The sequence below is a fragment of the Mercurialis annua genome, linkage group LG4 (assembly GCF_937616625.2).
Source record: "Mercurialis annua linkage group LG4, ddMerAnnu1.2, whole genome shotgun sequence".
In the NCBI taxonomy this organism is placed as follows: domain Eukaryota; kingdom Viridiplantae; phylum Streptophyta; class Magnoliopsida; order Malpighiales; family Euphorbiaceae; genus Mercurialis; species Mercurialis annua.
Genome location: NC_065573.1, coordinates 25,474,207 through 25,492,774, shown reverse-complemented (window position 1 = coordinate 25,492,774; position 18,568 = coordinate 25,474,207). Strand labels below are relative to the sequence as shown.

At 30.2% G+C, this 18,568-nt stretch overlaps 1 protein-coding gene and 1 long non-coding RNA gene across 4 annotated transcripts; one reads left to right on the top strand and one right to left on the bottom strand.

Annotated features, from left to right (window-relative positions):
• Window positions 1-8,162: 8,162 nt before the first annotated feature.
• LOC126677950 (uncharacterized) lies at window positions 8,163-9,739 on the top strand. Of its 3 annotated transcripts, none has more exons than XR_007640650.2 (3): window positions 8,163-8,273; window positions 9,143-9,411; window positions 9,492-9,739. It is a non-coding gene; the product is annotated as an uncharacterized LOC126677950 (long non-coding RNA). The 3 variants fall into 3 exon arrangements; XR_007640649.2 differs by lacking the exon at window positions 8,163-8,273 and adding an exon at window positions 8,293-8,925; XR_007640648.2 differs by lacking the exon at window positions 8,163-8,273 and having other exon boundaries at window positions 8,280-9,411.
• Window positions 9,740-9,817: 78 nt separating this feature from the next.
• On the bottom strand, window positions 9,818-17,772 carry LOC126677944 (uncharacterized). The gene is made up of 14 exons (XM_050372761.2): window positions 17,437-17,772; window positions 13,670-13,886; window positions 12,854-12,991; window positions 12,584-12,665; window positions 12,375-12,451; window positions 11,707-11,822; window positions 11,491-11,602; window positions 11,174-11,290; window positions 10,992-11,083; window positions 10,782-10,848; window positions 10,625-10,706; window positions 10,398-10,489; window positions 10,159-10,302; window positions 9,818-10,077 (listed from the first exon to the last, which is right to left on the bottom strand). Exons 1-14 carry the CDS (start codon window positions 17,550-17,552, stop codon window positions 9,931-9,933), a joined length of 1,599 nt encoding a protein of 532 aa, XP_050228718.1. The 5' UTR covers window positions 17,553-17,772; the 3' UTR covers window positions 9,818-9,930.
• Between the last annotated feature and the right edge of the window lie 796 nt (window positions 17,773-18,568).

Here is an 18,568-nt window from a genome sequence, read left to right as displayed (position 1 = left end):
AATAAATAATTGTTTGATATTTTTTGTCTTGTGCCTTATTAATTGCTAGTGCAAATTATGATCACATTGGAAACTACTTTATAAAAATCTTAAATTCTCAATAATTTAAATTTGAAGCATGCTTAAAAAATCCAAGAATTTACACAAAACAACCATAATATCGAATAGAAAATATGCAAAAAACATACTTATCTTTAAAAATCAGAACAATTTATTTAAAAACAAGAAAAATAATGAAATAGACAAGTTATGGGACAATAATTTTAAGTTAGAAGTCAAAAATTACCGTTTCTTACGCTTGAAACCGATAAAAATAGACTTTCTCTCTTCAGAAATTATTTTTCCTCTTAAAAGAGATAAGCACTCAGCCTAAATTATTAGGTGAGACTACAATTACTTTGAGTTTATTGTTATTACTATTTGTTTCAAAGGGGACTTAAAGAGGCTTTCTTAGTTTCTTTATCATTTCCATTTATTTCATATATTCTTTTTAAATATTTTTAACGAAAATTAAAGAAGACGGAGACAAAAAGTATGGGACTAATTAAGATGTTAGATGTGCTATATGAATAATTGGACAAAATGTATTTGGTAATTACGTTAATTATTTTATTTAATTTGGCGCATATGATTATTATTTTATTAGAATATGGTATGAATAAATGGACAAAATGCATTTGATCATTGATATTAAACCCTCTTTTTTGGCATATATGATAATTATTTTTTAATGCTACATGACTCATTGGATAAAAGCATCACGACGTTTGTGTATTCCTGTGATAATTAAAAGGAAAAATGTCACATCACGTAAGTAGTTAATGTGAGGACAATTGATCAAGTAAACTATAGTAGTAATAATATTAGCCCTTAAAACCAATGGGAGTTGGTCCAAGTGGTAAGCGGCTTGGTATCGCTTAAACAAGATCTCGGGTTCGAGTCCTTGTGAATGCAGAAAATTTTCACTGGAAGACTCACCCACCATGCCAGGTGCGCGACACAGGTCGGATCCGGATTAGTCAGGGCGAAGCCTTTAAAACCGGATGGGCTTACCAAAAAAAAAATATTAGCCCTTAAATAAAATTCAAGAATGCAGATTAAAGAAAAGAAGGCAGATTTTTTATTTTATAAAAGAATTAATTGTTTTATCTCTTTCTTTTTAGAATATCAGTTATGTTTTTCTCATATATTTTCTTTGTATATTAATCTATTTTAAGGTTACTTAATTTTATATTTTTTTTATTTAATTTTTTAAAATTTATTTGATTTTATTTGTTCTCTGAATTTTATATATTTTAGTTAATCTAGTCCCTGAATTTTAATTTAGTCTTTGGACAGTGAACTTTATATATTTTAATTTAGGCCAAATCTTCAAAAATAGCAAACCTTTGCAATTTTTATCAGTTATGACCAATTTTTTTAAAATGTGTAAATATAACCCATTCTGGCAACTTATATTTCTTTTATAGCCATTTTTGAATCAGTTTGTTTTTTTTTATTATGATTAAATCTTTTATTATGACACAATATGCAAATGTTTGATATTTTATTGTGATTAAATCTTATATACATGATTATCATGTTGGTAACAAAATCGATTGTATTCGAATTTGTCTATGAAAAGAACATAATTTGCCAAAATGAGTTATATTTGCAAATTTTAAAAAATTTGGTCATAACTGTCAAAAATCGCAAAAGTTTGGTATTTTTTAAGGTTCGGCCTTTAATTTATCTAGCACTTGAACTTACATCCGTTTAATTGAGGATTCGAGAAAGCAAAAAAAATTAAATTTCAAGGACCACATAAGACCAAATGAAAGTTTAAAGACTAGATAAACTAAAAATATAAAATTCAGAGACCATATAAGACTAAATAAATATTTAAGGACCAAATAAACTAAAAATATAAAGTTAAGGAATCTTATAATAGGTGAATTATTTTTCTTTTATATATTTCTCGGTTTGTCCCATATTGATAAAATTAATTACTGCTAAGGAGCTTTTATTTTTTTTTGTATTTTTTAGGTCTAAAAATTCAAAAAAGCCAAATATTTAGCAAAAAATGCATTTTATTCAAACCATTAAAATCTATCGGTAATAGTCAATATCGTATTATATCGTTTTTAAAATGCATCGGCTTGAAAATGAATGTGTTAACGCTGATGTTTGCTGACATGGATTCACACCTATTTGCCATGTATGGAAATATTAACAAAAAAATACTGATAAAAAAAGGTCAAACATATAGCGAAATTAAGTTTCCGTGCGTTATGTCTAAATTTTAGATATGTTTTTCCATATATGACAAGCATGTGGCAATCCATGTCAGCGACACATCAGCATCAGAACACTCATTTTTAAATTGAGACATTTTTGAAACGATATAATACAATTTCGAACATTATCAAGACGTTTTAAAGGTTTGGATAGAATGAAAACTTTCGGTAAATTTTTGACTTTTTTTTTGTCATTAGGCCTATTTCTTAAGATGATATTTAATTTAGTCAAAAGGTACAAAAAAACTCTCGTAGTTTTCTCAAAAGTACACATAAACTTTTAAATTAATTTTGAGCACAATTAAGCCCGGTTAATATATCTCCTTATATGTTATCAAATGCACTTTCATAACAATAATTATTTTATGATATCATTATAAATTAAAATATATATAAAAAAGCAAAAAAATAACATAATGACATTTAAAACATTTAATAACAGGTATATATATACTTATAAAGTAACAAGTTTAATCGTTTAATATTTTAAATATTTTTATGATTGTTTAATTATTTTACTAACATAATAATTTAAAATAAATATTTTTTTTCATTTAGTTATAATTTTTTTCATTAAAATTATGGACTAAATTACTAAGAATAAAATTCAATTGATTTTATCCTTCGATAAAAGAAATCAGGGTCAATTGTTTTAATCATTCTCATATACTATTATTATCTGAATGTTACTTTGAAACATTTAATAATATTAGGGTTTAATATATAACAAAAATATCAGTGGAATTTAATCTATTATTAACCTATAGTGTTGAAGTTATCTTTATAATCAACCCATAAAAATTACTCCATACGTCCTATAAAAATAAAAAAATATGCACTTTTTTGTCCCGCTATAAAAAAGTAACCACATTTATTGATAACTAGAATAAAATTATCAAACTATGCTCATAATTTTATTACATGAGCATTAAATGTAGTAACTTCATAATACTTCACTCTTAAAGAAATTATAGGATATTGGAGAAACATTTTATATTAATCATAATTAATGAGTTTTTTAATTTTTAAAAAACCATTATTTTTTATTTTTATGTGATGGAAAAAGTATAATTTAATACAGTGTAATTCGGTTCAGTTTAAATTGGATGCATATTTGTGGAAGGTGACATTGGATGCTTAGTAGAATCAAATGCAAGGACATAAATGGTGTACGATCCATTCCTTAAAGGTATGGATTTGAATGACTTGAAAATAGCATCAAAATTTCTCGATAAAGAATGAAAGATTGTTATGAGTTATGACGCTTGCTCAATGATGAGGTCTCCAACTCTAACAAAAATAATATTTATTAGAGCTATTTATATACAAATTATAAGATTTTGATCATGAAATTTATTGCAGAAATCCTACTATGAATAATAACATTTGTCTACATCTAAATAAAAAAAATCGTAATATCGATATAGAAACTAACTAATTCTCATTAAAAAGAGAAGCATACGAACTATATAAATATTGTCATATATAAACCATATCATAACTGGCTCGAAATTCAGATATATCAGCATCAATATTGCGACTGAAATTTAGATATTTGATGTTGCACGCAAAGACGAATAAACTTGTACTTCTCTAAATAAATAAGAAAAATCATTCTAGTAGCAGTTTGATAATTAATCCAACAATATAGAATTAATTGTTTTTGGACTTAGATCATTATTTTTCGACCAAATTTCATCATTTAAGCCTTTAAATTAAAAAAAAATTACTATCTTAAAAATATATTAATTTGTTTCTTTTATGAGAAACTATGTTTTAGATGCCATTAACAACAATACTCTAAACTTTAATTATATTATTGGGATGTTTTCCTACTTTTAAAAAATATGTAATTGTCTATAGTATATAGCTAACAAAAACAAACTCATAAGTCATAACCGACACTAGATTGGAATCGAAAGGCACTATGCAGCAAAGAGTTTTAACAACATCACGAAGACTTCTCCTAGTAAATAAGGGTCAGAATCCAGCTCTACATTGTCTGTACTCTCTAGTATATATTTTGATTTTTCTTTGGGTACAACACATTAAGGAGCTTCTATTAATTATTTTCTACAATTTTTATGTGTTAAGGGGGCCACTACTATTCTTTTCACCCTCTATATGGGGGCACTTCAGCCGGAAGGGCATCTTTTTCGCCATTTATGGAAAGCTCTGTCGAACCGACTTGATTATCTATATAAATATTTATGAGCAATTGTAATACCCTGTAAGTTCAGGTGCCGTTTAGTGCAACGTGTCCGGCAGAGAAGGACCGGAGTTGCAGAGATAAAGATATTGGATACTAAAGAAAAGGATAATATGGAGTAGGACGTAATTGTTTATGGATTGGAATAAGAAAATAAGGAAAAATATCAAGAAAAGTCACAAACTTTAGATCAGGGACTAAAGTGGTAATTTAACCAGTTAAGTCCGAAAATAGAATTATTTCGCCAAGGTCCGCGAATTTTTTAATAGTATTGGTGGTAAAAGTTTCAGGTCAATCGGAGACCTTTTAAAATTTGGACGCGGATTCATTTTGGGCTAAATTGTCAATTTTGAAGAATTCAAGGACCAAAGTGCAAATTAGCCAATTTAGCCTCGAGAATAGCAATCGGAAGATTATCGACGAGAATAGTTATATTTGGAGTAGTATTATTTATTTGGATATAAATAATACGTAGATATTCGAGTTTAAGTGAATAATTAACCGTTCGGTTAAAATTGAAAGTTTAAAAGAGAATTGGTTTAAGTTAAAGAAATGAAGGACGAAAGTGGCTAATTAGCCAAGATATATATATATATATATATATATATATATGTTTCTTAAGAAGAAGGAAAGAAAGAATGATCAGAAGGAGAAAGAAATTCACAGAAGGTTTTGACGATCGACTTCGATCCGCCGCGGTTTCGCCGTTTCTCGTCCAAATCGCGAGTTCTTTATATCGATTCGTCCAGAATTCGATTCTCTATCATCATTAAGCTTCAAATCGAGATAAGCTTGACATTTTTATTGTGAGAATTAGTAAATTAGGGTTATATCGTTTTAACGAATTAAACGAATCGTAATCGCGTTTCTATAGTTGTTTTTGATGGATTTGGAGTTGAAATTGTGTTAAAATGAGATAGGGGCATGTCGGAATTAAGATTAGGCACGTCGGGATCGGCCGGAGACGGATTCCGGACCGTGCGAATGCACGGTGTGCGAACGCACACAATGTGCATCGCACACTGAGTGTGCGATCGCACACTGAGTGTGCGATCGCACACTAAGGTGTGCGAGCGCACACCTATGTGTGCGAAAGCACACATCCTCTTGTGCGCTCGCACAACCAACGACGAGGTTGTTTAAAGCTATTTTGCCCCGTTTTGACTTAGATTTCCGACCTTAAGTACGTCAGATATTAAAAGGGAATACGGACCCAGAAAACGAGAAATTTGGATTTAGAACGTGATGATTAAAGTTAGATTTTGGAGTAAGTATGTTAAGTAAATATTAAGAGTCATATTGGGAATACAATCGTTTTAACCTAAGTTTATAACTTAGAGTTTTAGTATTAAGTTTACGTTTATGAATTAAACGTACGTATGATTTGAATAGGAAGTGGATACATCGACGAGGTACGAGATCGACGAGCTGGAATAGTTAAAAGAGTGAATGACGTGTGGAGCTTACGTTTGAATATAAGGAATAGCGATCGTTGTGAGTTAAACTTTACTTTGAGTATTATTACGCAATAGATAGTTTTTATATTATAAATATAATATTAAACTACATCGCATGCTATAGTATTTTATCGATAGAAATGAATTTGTACATCGTATTATCGAACATATATAGATTATGAAAACTAGTATATGATCCGGGGGAAACAAGCTACCTATTGGGTGTCAATAGGCTGTGTGATCACCAGCGTCCGGGTAAGTCATAGATAGAGATTGCATTGATTGTTTATCATACTTGTTTGTGCATGCGATACAAGGCCTACTTGGTTGAACTATCCCGGGGCCTGTATCTGCGAGTTGACTGGTGGAATTATCCCGGACTCATATCGATCGATCGTTAAATGTTGTGATGGTGTTCAGTATGCATGCTAAGAGACTAGGGTTTCGATCGGATCAAATGCTTGAAGTATAATATGTTTGTATATATGTGTTTTGTTTTAAATGCGATGTTATTTTCTATAATACCTTAGTAATGTGTTATCTCACTCAGTATTTCCCCAAATACTGACCCCTCACATTGATGTTTTCCAGGTGTATAGAGTCGGATCAGACAAACCGTCTTTGGTGTGCTGGGTACAAGACCCCTTGGTGCTGCAGTAGTATACGTGTGACGAGTCTTAGCCTAGTATAGTTAGGTCTTATAGGTTGTGTACGTGTTTAATGTTTGTTTGATGTGACATCTTTTGGTTGTCAGTTTTTATATTGATCGATAGATGGGCTAGTACGTACCAGTTACGGAAGTGAAATGCCCACTATGATTGTATCGATGATGTGTTTATATATGATGTTATGTTATGATTGTAAATGTGTCTTTCTTATTATATGTCTATAGGATAGTTGTGTTTGCGTTTCCGCGGAAAAAGTTAGAGTGGTTTTAGGCTTGTTACGGGTTTCGGAGCTACCACTCCCATTCCCTAGCGCCGGTCTCGGCTCAATAATTTGGGTCGTGACAGCAATACTGGCGAAAATCGGTAGTTTAAGTCGGTGGCAGATAAGTCAGTAAAAAAATAAATTATATAAACACATTAAAATTAATAAAGAGCAACACATACAGAGATATACTAATCATTAGAATGAGCAATGAAATGGAAATTGAATCTATTAGTATTTCTTATTTTAAAAATGTTTCAAAATGTCTTCGTCATCAATCTTAGTAAATATCTCTCCTAATATAGCATGATAATATATTATAGGGTTATTTACTTAAAAACCACCCGAACTTTTTTTTCGTTTATACCATGACCTAGGAAAAAATTCATTTATGCCCTGACGTATGTGTTTATGTTTCACCTCTACCCCGAGGCACTAAATTAACTTCTTTTCATTTAAAAAAAGTTTAAAATGGTCCTTCATTTAGAGAAAAATTCATTTCTAATTAAACTCTAATTAGCTTAGGTTAAAAATGAAGAACTATTTTAAATTTTTTTCTTAATAAAAAGAGGTTAATTTAGTGCCTCGGGGTAGAGGTGAAACATAAATACATACGTCAGGGTATAAATGAATTTTTTCCTAGGTCAGGGTATAAACGAAAAAAAATTCAAGATGAGTGTTTTTTAAATAATTAAGCCTATATTATACAACTTCTATTTTATTGTTTAAATTTGTTTTGATATCTTTTATTGCTGGAAATAATCTCTCAATAGACGTTGTAGTCAATAGTAAAATTAAAGTCAATTCAATCTAGTGAGAAACTAACAAAAATATCGATCAATATTTAGAGAAATTCTTAGGTAGACTCAGTCCACCACGTCATCTATACAGTAAACCGATCATATTATGACACGTCATTAAAATAATGGCACTATCGTAATTTACTATTCAAAAGTGTAAATAAGTAATAAATAAAATTACGATAATGCCATTATTGTAATGACGTGTCATAACATGATAGGCTAGTTTACGGATGACGTGGTAGACTGAGTATACTTAAGAATCTCTCATTTAATTATTAGTTTGAAGCATAAGATTTAAAAATGGAACTAAAATTCTCTCAAATTTATTTGATTCATTCGCAATATACGATTTATTTATTGATAAATGGGATGAGGGAATATTATGAGAAATATTGAACCTACGACTAAGGACTTTCTTGCCTAGCGTTTATACTGTTTTTTTTTAACAGATACCGTTTATACTGTTAAAAAAAATTTAATTTTTTTTTTCAGTAGAAGAATAATCATTAAAAATTATCGAATTTCCCCAATGAACAAAACAGAACGAATAAAGCCATTGAATTTGAAACAGTCAGTGTAATTTCTGAGCCAAACGAAGGTATTTTTATTCTTTTCTTTTCTTTGTCTTATGTTTTGATTAATTCAAAACACAACGTTGTGATTTTAATTAGTTTTCTGTTCTTGCCAATCATGTGAAAGAAAAGAATACAATAATTGGTTTGTTTTACAAATAATCAAAATTGAGTAATTCTATGTGGTAAAATCAAGTAGAATAATTGACTGCGATTAAGCAAATTATGACTATGTTTTGGTTCTTGAGATAATTATGGTCAATTCCTTAATTTAAGCTTTCTTGAATTTTTGTTGTTAGTCTGCTTAAATATATTATGCTTGTATTACTTGCCTTATATGCAAAACTCTCAAGAAAAAGACTGTATTTTAGTACAAGTTAAGAGCTATGTAGAACGGACAATACGGGAAAATGGGGAATTTGGACACGGATATGACGAGATGAGGTTATTTTAAGGTTTCCTATGGTCACAATGAAGTTTCGTGTCTGAAACACCAAGTTTCTGACAAGTTTCTCAAACGAAAAATGTTGATTGAATGAAGTGTTGGTGCTATTTAGGTTAAGAGGGAAATGGTTGAATTTGAAAGAATGAAAAATAATTGCAGCAATTCACATTTCCATGATGAACAAAATCCTACCAAAGAGAAATCCACCGCAAACGACGTGTTTGTTTATCACTGTATGTCTTCCTCAAGAGCTTGTCTATATTATGAAATCCATAAACATATTTCCTGCTGCTATTGCATTTTTCTCTTGCTACTTATGATAAATTTATCATACTTTTTGAAATTCTTTTAAGACATAATCAGTAAGTTCACATAGAAAGTTCTTGTACTTGTCCAAATACCAACAGCTTGCCTGTTTTTTGTGATAATATCGATGACCTTATGACGCAGCTGAGATAATTGGCATCAGAATCAAATATAGTGGGTTGGAGATCCGTCTCACAAAGCTCAGAAAATGCCTAGAGAACGAGGTTTTTGCGACTTACCTAGTCGTGCAGTAGGCAATGTTTTGGATGAATTCTTTTATGTTTTGGTTATGGCCCATGTGTTAGCTGCATGTCCCATGAGTTATCTATACATTCTAGTTTTGCAGCTGGAACACAAAATAAGAGGACCTGCTTTACTCTACTCAACCTTTCCAACAGTCGATACCCTTAGCTGTAAGTTTGCCGAAACACGCTGTCATGTTATTGCTTACGATACACGTTTGATATGCCTTTTGCTTTGGCTGGATCTGCAGGAGATGGTAGACTTCTTATTCGACATATGGCTTGAGGAAAGCCTCTACGACTACATGTTTTGAAAATAACTGCAGTTTACTGCATGATTTTTGTTGTTGCAGATTGATGGGATTAAGCAAATTTGTAAGTTTTGTTTATATATAGCTCAAATTCATTGAATGGTGCATAACCTATTGGTTCAATTTGTTTTTATAATGTCATATATAAACGGAATTGAACTTACCGGTTCAATTCCTTTATTAGACTTTGTTCCGTTTTTGCACACCCCTAGTTCCATATGCATGTGCATTTGCTTAACATCTAATAAACCTTCAGAGTATTCAAGTGAAAAGACTGAAGGACTAATCTGTCATTTGAATAAAGCTTGGAGAATAACCACAATAAACATGAAGTATATTGTAATCATGTATGACAATTTTACAAGTAGTGTTAAACTTGTCAAAGCTTCCAATATATGCCCAATTTGTGCAAGATTCCTGAAACTACTGACCAGAATGTGATTTGAGCAAATATCACATATAGGAGATTTCCTAGCTTTTCTGAATTCCAAACTTTGTTAAACACATGTTCTTGAATCCAGTAAACCTGATAAATTTCAGGATTTAGTTCATTAATCTTGAACAAAATCAGTAAAAATTTACTGTAAAAATGTAAAGTTAAACTTACAAGTGTATTGTCTTCTGATTTATAAAACCATCCATTGATAAACCCTTCAAATATACCTTGTGCAGCCATTACATACACTAGCATTGCGTTCATTCCGATCCATTCCAGGAATAGAAATGGCGTGCGTAATCCCTGAACATCAATCTGATGATATGAAAAAGGAAAGGAAGTGAAAAATCGGACCCTAACGTGGAAATTTGATGATTTTATTCAATAGTATTGAATTTGAATCCTTGTACCAGTATATACAATCCAGAAAATACAAGTCCTGCAGCACCTGCTGTGAAACATACATAGCTGAAGCTGTAGAGTTGTTTGTTGATTGGAATAGCTGCAAAACTGGACTGAATAAGGACTTGTAATCCTCTGCTTTGTATTTCAATTGAAGTTGGGGGCATGCAAAAACCAAACTGAACCTATAAACTTGGTTCGGTTCGGTTTGACTCTATAAAAAACGATATATTACCATCTGTGAAGTGGAGTATGATGGCTAGGATAAGCAAGCTAAGCCCCATTGAGATCCATTGCTTGAGCCTGTCATAGTGACCCTGCAACCAAACCCTCCCTTCTTCAGGTTCATGAATTTCAAGAATCACACTATTAGCAGAGTTTCAAGCTATAACCTTAAAATGGATCAAAACATGTCCGTAATGTATGCCAACGGTGCCAGAGAGGATAGCTGAGATTGAACTAAAACAAAAACAAAAACAAAACCAGACGAAATCAATTATTTGTCAAGTTCAGACATAAACCTTGAAACAAAAGATACCGAAAATCAAAACATAGTGCTTTATAAGTTTTTGTACAACATATTAGTGCAAAAATTATCAAACCTCAAGGAGCCTTCAGGTTCAAAAGGACCAAGGCACCAAGTCGGGGCATCGGCACGGAGAGGGCCGGAACTTGGAGAACTAAAAGTGCAAGCCTACAAGAAAAGCTAAATATTCTGAGACAGTTGTTCCTGGTGAGAATCACTACTAAACTCAATGTTCAATTATGAACTACTAATATTAACCTGTAAGCGACTCCAAACAGGGAACTGATAAAGATGATTTACTCCCCAAATCTCCCTATCTACATGGCCAACTGCATTGCATGCTGGTCCTAAGTGCCCTCTCATCCCACACTTAACCTGCATATTGAAATAATCATTAGCAGAAATTCCAGCACAAATGCAATGTTATAACAAATATGTAGCTCGGAAACTTCTCGTATTTTGGCGTTTGGTTTTCGTTTTCGTTTTCGTAAACACTTCATAGACTCTGAAACTCTATTTCGATATTTTTTCGTTTGCGTGCTATGTATTGCAAAGAACTTGAATTGTGTACAAACCATGTATCTGATATTCTTTCCATCATCATCAAGCACACTGAAACTCCAGTCTGGAACATAGAGTGCATATGTTGTGATCATATAGATGAGGAAAGCAGTAAACCCTCCAAACCTACATTTATCAAAGATAGAAAATTAAGTTCTGATCTAACACTGCATGTTATTCCTGAATGTTTTTTTAATAAATTATGTAATTATGTTTACAAAATTAAATACCATTGCCATCTGTATGCTGTGAAGATGGAGAAATGGTTAGGATCCACCACAGTTTCTCTTTGCTTAATAGTTAGTGTCTCTATTAGTGCTACCAACATGTATACCAATGCTATCCTCTGCTTATCACAAAGTAATTTGGTTATTTAGAGCATACATAGCCATAACATTTTAGAGATGTAATGCGACGAGCCTGAATTACGTCAAGTTCAAACTCGAGTTTATACATGTTTAAATTCAAGTAAGTGTGCATTATAAAAGTTTGAGAATCAAGCTCCAAGGCTCGAGCTCAAACGGCATTCGAAGTTCAAACTACTTGAACTCGAGTAAGCTCGAGTTTAATAGTAAAAAAACTGTTATACATGATGCATTTAAAACCTTTTTTTTATCATAAGATATAAAATTCAACTAATTATACATGTACATTTAGAGTTATAAAAAAGTGTTAATATAATAAAAAAAATAAAATATTATTCTACATGTTTAAAAACTCATTTAGACTCATTTAGACTCACGATGCATGAGTCATTTACACTCGAGCTCGACTTGAAGTTAAACCCAAGTAGTTTGAAAATCAATTTTAAAGTTCTTCGAGTTGATCTCGAGTAACTTGTGAATAATCCAACTCATTTACACCCCTTATAAAATGTCAAGTTAGATTAGGGAACAACCTGGAGAATGCCACACCATCTAATAAGTTTCATGTCAACTCCATAGGAAAGATCACTGGGTGCATGTGAGTATCCTCCTGAAATTAGGAGTTAGATCATACTTTTCAGCAGTGTTTTAAAAACCGGACCAGACCGTCCGGTTCGACCGGTTCAGTGTACACAAACATGACATTGTTGCTTTTCAAATTAGACACCATTATGAATTATACCTTGCAACAGAATTCCCCAAAACAGAAGCTTTAATGTCCTTAGAGCTATCTTCTTTATTGCATCCCTCTTCCTTGGGATTCTCTGCAAATTGTTAAGAGATTTGGAATAGGGGTATCAAACCAAATAATCGAACCGAAAAATTCTGTCTGGTTCGGTTTAACACTATAACTTTTGAAATTTACTAATCTCTATAAATTCAATTTGATTTAGTGTTAAAATATAACAAAATTTTGGTTCGATTTGGTTCGATTAAAATGCATAAATGATACCTTGAGTGCGAGTGCAATTGCAACCCCAACAATGAAGAGGAAAAAGGGCATAACAAAGTCAGCCAATGTGCAGCCATTCCATGGTGAATGATCTATCCTTGCATATGATTCCCCAGCATTATCTACTAAAATCATCAGCTACACCACCCAATGAGCAGCTCTAGTAATGAGTATTAGAATTTAAACCGAAGACCATAAGACAAAATTACACCCTTAAAGTACAACAAATTTTTGGATGAATCTAGTTAATTATATAATATTGTTAAATATATGACACGTAGCGCTATTAAATGAAAATAACCAATTATATAATAACACATCAATTAGTAGTGTTTTAATTATTTTTAAATACTACTTAATATTTTATTACTTTCACTTAATAATGTCAGAAATTACACATTCAACGAATTTTTTATAATTTTTTGTGGAGATTGAGTTCAGTTAACACTAAAAAAGCATGCCACATAGTTATAATGAAATAAAGATATGTAAAAAATAATAATAGGTAAAATACATTTAGAGGTCCCTATATTTTATCAATTTTATTCAGAAAGCCTTAATTTTACAAAAATTATCTTTTTAATCTCTATACTTACCAAATTTTGTTTTTCATGCCTTTTTTGTGACTGAAAAAAAAAATTGTTAATAGAAAGACTAAAAACACAAAAAAAAGGCATGAAAATTAAAATATGGCAAATATAGAAAGTGAAAAGATAACATTTTCAAGATAAAGGCCTCCTGAATAAAAAAAATATTAAAATCTCGAGGTCTCGGGAAATGTTGGTATAATTTTCCTAAAAGAATTGATATACTGACCACAACGGTAAGCCCTCGAAATGCATCTAAGGTTGCGACTCTCTTACTCTTAGCCTTCACCGCCGGTGGCTGCTCCGCCATTAATATACTGGTCTCCTCTTTATCATGCTCGTTGATGCCACCATCTAATGATTTCTCTTTGAAGTTCTCATCATTTGCAACTTTTGTACGACCCAATCCTTCTTCCAATACCTTAGGATCCTCCATAATTGAATCACTACAGTTTGATATAAAGAACCTATTAATATAAATCTCTGGTGGCACTAAATAGTAGTGGTTGTAAACAAGAAAGTGACAATGTTATGATCAAAATAAATAATAAGCCGGCATTATATTTGGACCCCATGCTTGTACATACTTGATTAAGAAATTAGAAGTAATTCCCAGCTAAGACAAATTATAAGTCTAGCTAGCTAATTAAGTTATTGACCGCATTTAAACATCCTTCTGTTATACTTATGAAAGTTTAATTACAGTATTAAATATTTGTTTGAGTTTAGATTAGTAGAACCTTTGTTTTGTTTCTTTAGAGTGTTGTTGTTCCAAGGGTAATCAATTAGTATTAATTACACTGTGTCCATATGTTGGACCTTAAACTCATTCTTACTTAATTTTTGACTTTTCTTAAGAATATCACATATTCTGGTAATAAAGATATAGAGTGATGCTTTTTACAGAGCATAAATTGATAAAGACATAGCAATACTATATATATTTTTGATAAAACAACATTTATTATATGACTATCTTTTTTATATAAAATACATGAGGAGCAAACTGATAAGTTGTGGGTGAAATTCCTCCCACAAGCGCTTCCCCCTTCCTAAATTATCAAAAAAAAAAAAATACATGAGGTGTCTTTGATGAATCTCTATTATGAGAGAGCGTCTTTTTGAGCCTTTCATTTTCAAATTAATTTCTACTCGAGTTGAATAGATTTATTGCGGAAGATAAATCTCCAATCTCAAATTTTATACGTGTTCTATTTATTAATAGTACATGAGCTCAAAACTAGAATTACAGCCATCAATCAAATACCACACCAAATTAAAACTTTAAACATAGTCATTCATTTTTATATATATCTTCATTCTATTTATATTTTTCTAATATAAATTTACGTAGGACTTTGATATTTAACAGAAATGATATGAAAATTAAGTGTGCATAACATTTTAATAATGTTATTTCTCGTGTTTTTATTTAATTTTATAAATTAATCCATTTTAAGGTCCTTTAATTTTATGTTTTATATTTATCTGGTTTTTAAATTTCCATTTGGTTTTATTTGGTCTCTGAACTTTGATATTTGGTCTTACTGTATGCTTTTATTGCTTTTTCATACGTATGAATAATTTTTTTGCTTTTTATTTACTTCACGAAACGTGATACAACAGAATAGACAGACATACGTTTGAGGACTTAAGGAAGCGAAAAATCAAAATTCAATTACCGGATAAGATCGAAGGAAAGTTCATGGACAAGATAAACAAAAAATGTGAAGTTAAAGAACATACCAAATAGAAATTTAAGGATCAGATAAATAAAAAGCGTAAAGTTAAGGGTCTTTAAATAGATTTCCAAAATTTTGTGTTGTTGCAATTTCAGTGATTTATCAATTGAAATATTTGTATATACTAGTTTCGCATTACGTGCTATGCACGTGGCTCGTAACGTAACTTGTCAATGAATATATTAATAAATTTATTATAATTATACCAACTTTTTATTTATAATTAATATTAAATTAGTTAAGAATTTTTATAAAAGTAAATATAATATATTCGGTTATTAAATTTTTTTCCATACTGAATTTTTTTTTTGGTTTTATAATAACCATAATTAAATAAATTAATTTTATTTTATTAATAATATCTTTAAAAATAATAAGATAGAAATTTAAATAATAACATATTGACCAAATACAGTATTTTAATTTTGTAATTCAATCAAACTAAAAGATAGGTATTCCTACTAATTTAGAGACAATTTAGTTAATTTTTACATATTAAAAACTAAATTGGAGATAATTTAGCTACCTATTCTAATTAGGATTTTAATTACAATAGTAGTTAATTAAATAATTAATTAGTTAATAACTATAAAACCTTTATTTAATACTCCGTAAACTGAAAAGGATTATTCAGTAAATTTGTCTGTCCCCCCCCATCCGTGCTTTTATATATAGTATAGATATGTAGCACCTATTAATATACAACATAGCCGGCTGCTTCGGTTTTTCCTGTAACACAATACGATAGTCGTCTATACTCTATACACTGCTAATTCATGACAATAATTCGTTTAGATCAATTCCACATATATTTATAGGAATAATTATACAACACAACGATTGCGCCACGTCATTCGTACAACAAACCAATGAAGCGTTAGCTATGTAAAAATATTTAATAATAAAAAAATAAATAAATAAAAATTTCCTATCGATACCAATGAGTTATAGCTCAAATGGTATAAGCGTTGAGCAGTAAATTGTTAAGTCGTGGGTTCAATTCCTCCCACAAGCGCTTCCCCTTCCCCAATTATATATATAAAAAAAGATTTCCTATCGCAAATGATTATTAACTTGTTGTAAAAATGACGTGGCACATCGGTTGTGTAACACTCTATTTGTAGACGATAATCTTCTTGGCAGTCTTACTTAACCGTTTGATTAACCTTAAATTATGGACGGAAAGAATAGAAAATACACTGAATATAATCTAAACACAAGCCAACATATGCTACAGACAGATACATATAATTAATTAACTACATAACCAAATGACTTGTAATTAAGGGAGAGCAAATCAGGCGGTTTGATTAGGATCGAATCAATCGATTTAATTGAAATTGAATTATTTCATCTATTTGACCAAACCGACCAAAAAATTAGATCTTATTAAAATCAATTAACCGAGTGAACTAAAATTAAATCTTATTAAAATCCGAACCACTAGAACATTTTATTGACTGAACTGAACTAACTATAACATAACCGAATTTAACTGAATTTAACCAAAACTTTAAAAGTACGTAACTATTCGTCAAATTGTCATTACAATTTGAGCAGAAATAATCTGATTTATATCTGGGAAGCTATACTTGAAGTGCAAACAAAAGCATTCATACAGAAAATTTTGCAAAGTCATCAAAGAGTTATAGTTTAAGTCCACTTGATGAACACTACAATAATACCCTTTTGCTTGCTGTTGACCTGCCAACAAAATGATCATAATGATTCCTTTCCAAACATGCCAATTTTAAATAATAAATATTTATAAAAATAACTAAAATAATGAGTTGCAAATTAAAATTTATTTATTAATTTTTTATACACAAGAGTCTCTTTATTTAATTAAAAAAATTGTTTCAGAAAAATATCATTGAACTCTGAGTGAATATTAAGAGAAATACATACAATTTAAATTAATCTTTGATATTAGGTTAGAGATTACTTATGGACTGTTGGAGTGATGTTTTTGGCCTTCTTCTAATATGAAATTTTAAAAAGATTTTAGGTTCAACACTATCAAGAAACAACAAGAAAATGATGAGACTGCGAATTGACAAAGTCATTTTTTTACGAGAATAATTTATATCGGAATTTTAAATGAATGAAAAATATCTAAATATAGCACTCGATAAATTTCCGTATAACATATATTATCATACTAAAACATCGTCACTTGTCATTAGTATAAATCAACTTTTATTTCGTATACTGTATATATGTACATATAGAACAAATTAGCTCTAAATCTAACCATAAATTAAAGTAAAAAATAATGAGTGAATTCAGCTTGAGAACGGAAATGAAGAGCTTCACCTTACAAATACTTTCCGGCCGATGGTTCACGGTATTCGCCTCACTCCTGATCATGTCTGTCAACGGCACGAGTTACATGTACGGTCTATATTCCGGTGAAATGAAATCATCTTTAGGCTATGACCAAACCACCCTTAATACTCTAGGCTTCTTCAAAGATTTGGGGGGCAACCTTGGAATTTCAGCAGGTCTTGTCTTTGAATTAATGCCAGCTTGGCTAGTTCTTGCAATTGGTTCAGTCATGAATTTCTCTGCTTATTTCTTGATTTGGCTAGCAGTCACAGGCCGTACAGCTAAACCCCATGTTTGGCCAGTGGCGGAACCAGAAATCTTTTGTAGGAGGGTCGAGATTTCACATAAAAATTAACAAAAAAAAAAATCAATTCACCAAATCAATTTAATTCAATTTATGGTAAAAAACTTACCTTAAAAAATTAATAAAAAAAATCAATTTAATTCACCTAATCAATTCATCAAATTATGGCAAAGAAAATTATCAAGCAAATATTACAATAACTTTTTATATTAGTTTCGATTACTATGATGCATTGTATTGTTCACGTCTATATAATTTGAAAGCGTTGTAAAATAGATAAGTTATAAATTCTCATAAAATATTATCTCTCAATTTAACAAGTCTTTTTTTATTTTGAAGTTGAGTTCGGATTATTTTTTTTATCATAAGAGTTGACGTTTTTTGGCATTCTAATAACAAGTTTATCTATAATCTAAATAGATGAATTTGATAAGTTCTATTTTAAAATATTCATAAAATATTTAGCAAACAAAATTACATAATGAAAAAAAGTTACAATAATTATAAAAATACTTGTAGTATTTTGATCAATATTTTTATTTTCTATGACAAAAATTGGTATGAATAATCTAACTTTATAATTTAATATAGTTATTATATAATAATATAAATATATTAACTAAATCAATCTGTAGAGAAAAACATCGAATTAATTTTGAAGGAGAAACAAAATCAGAGAATTAATAGAATTGACAACTTTTGATTGAAGAAATTAGAGATATTTAGGTTAATTTTTTTAGAAAATTTGATTAAT

What these genes read in the sequence shown, in the direction of transcription:
- LOC126677944 (XM_050372761.2), bottom strand. Translation starts at nt 17,552, where the DNA reads ATGATCAGGAGTGAGGCGAATACCGTGAACCATCGGCCGGAAAGTATT. An exon ending in TTCGAGGGCTTACCGTTGTG is followed by an intron (nt 12,992 to 13,669) that starts GTCAGTATATCA and finishes TGGGTGGTGTAG; the next exon opens with CTGATGATTTTAGTAGATAA. An exon ending in GAAAGAATATCAGATACATG is followed by an intron (nt 11,291 to 11,490) that starts GTTTGTACACAA and finishes TTCAATATGCAG; the next exon opens with GTTAAGTGTGGGATGAGAGG.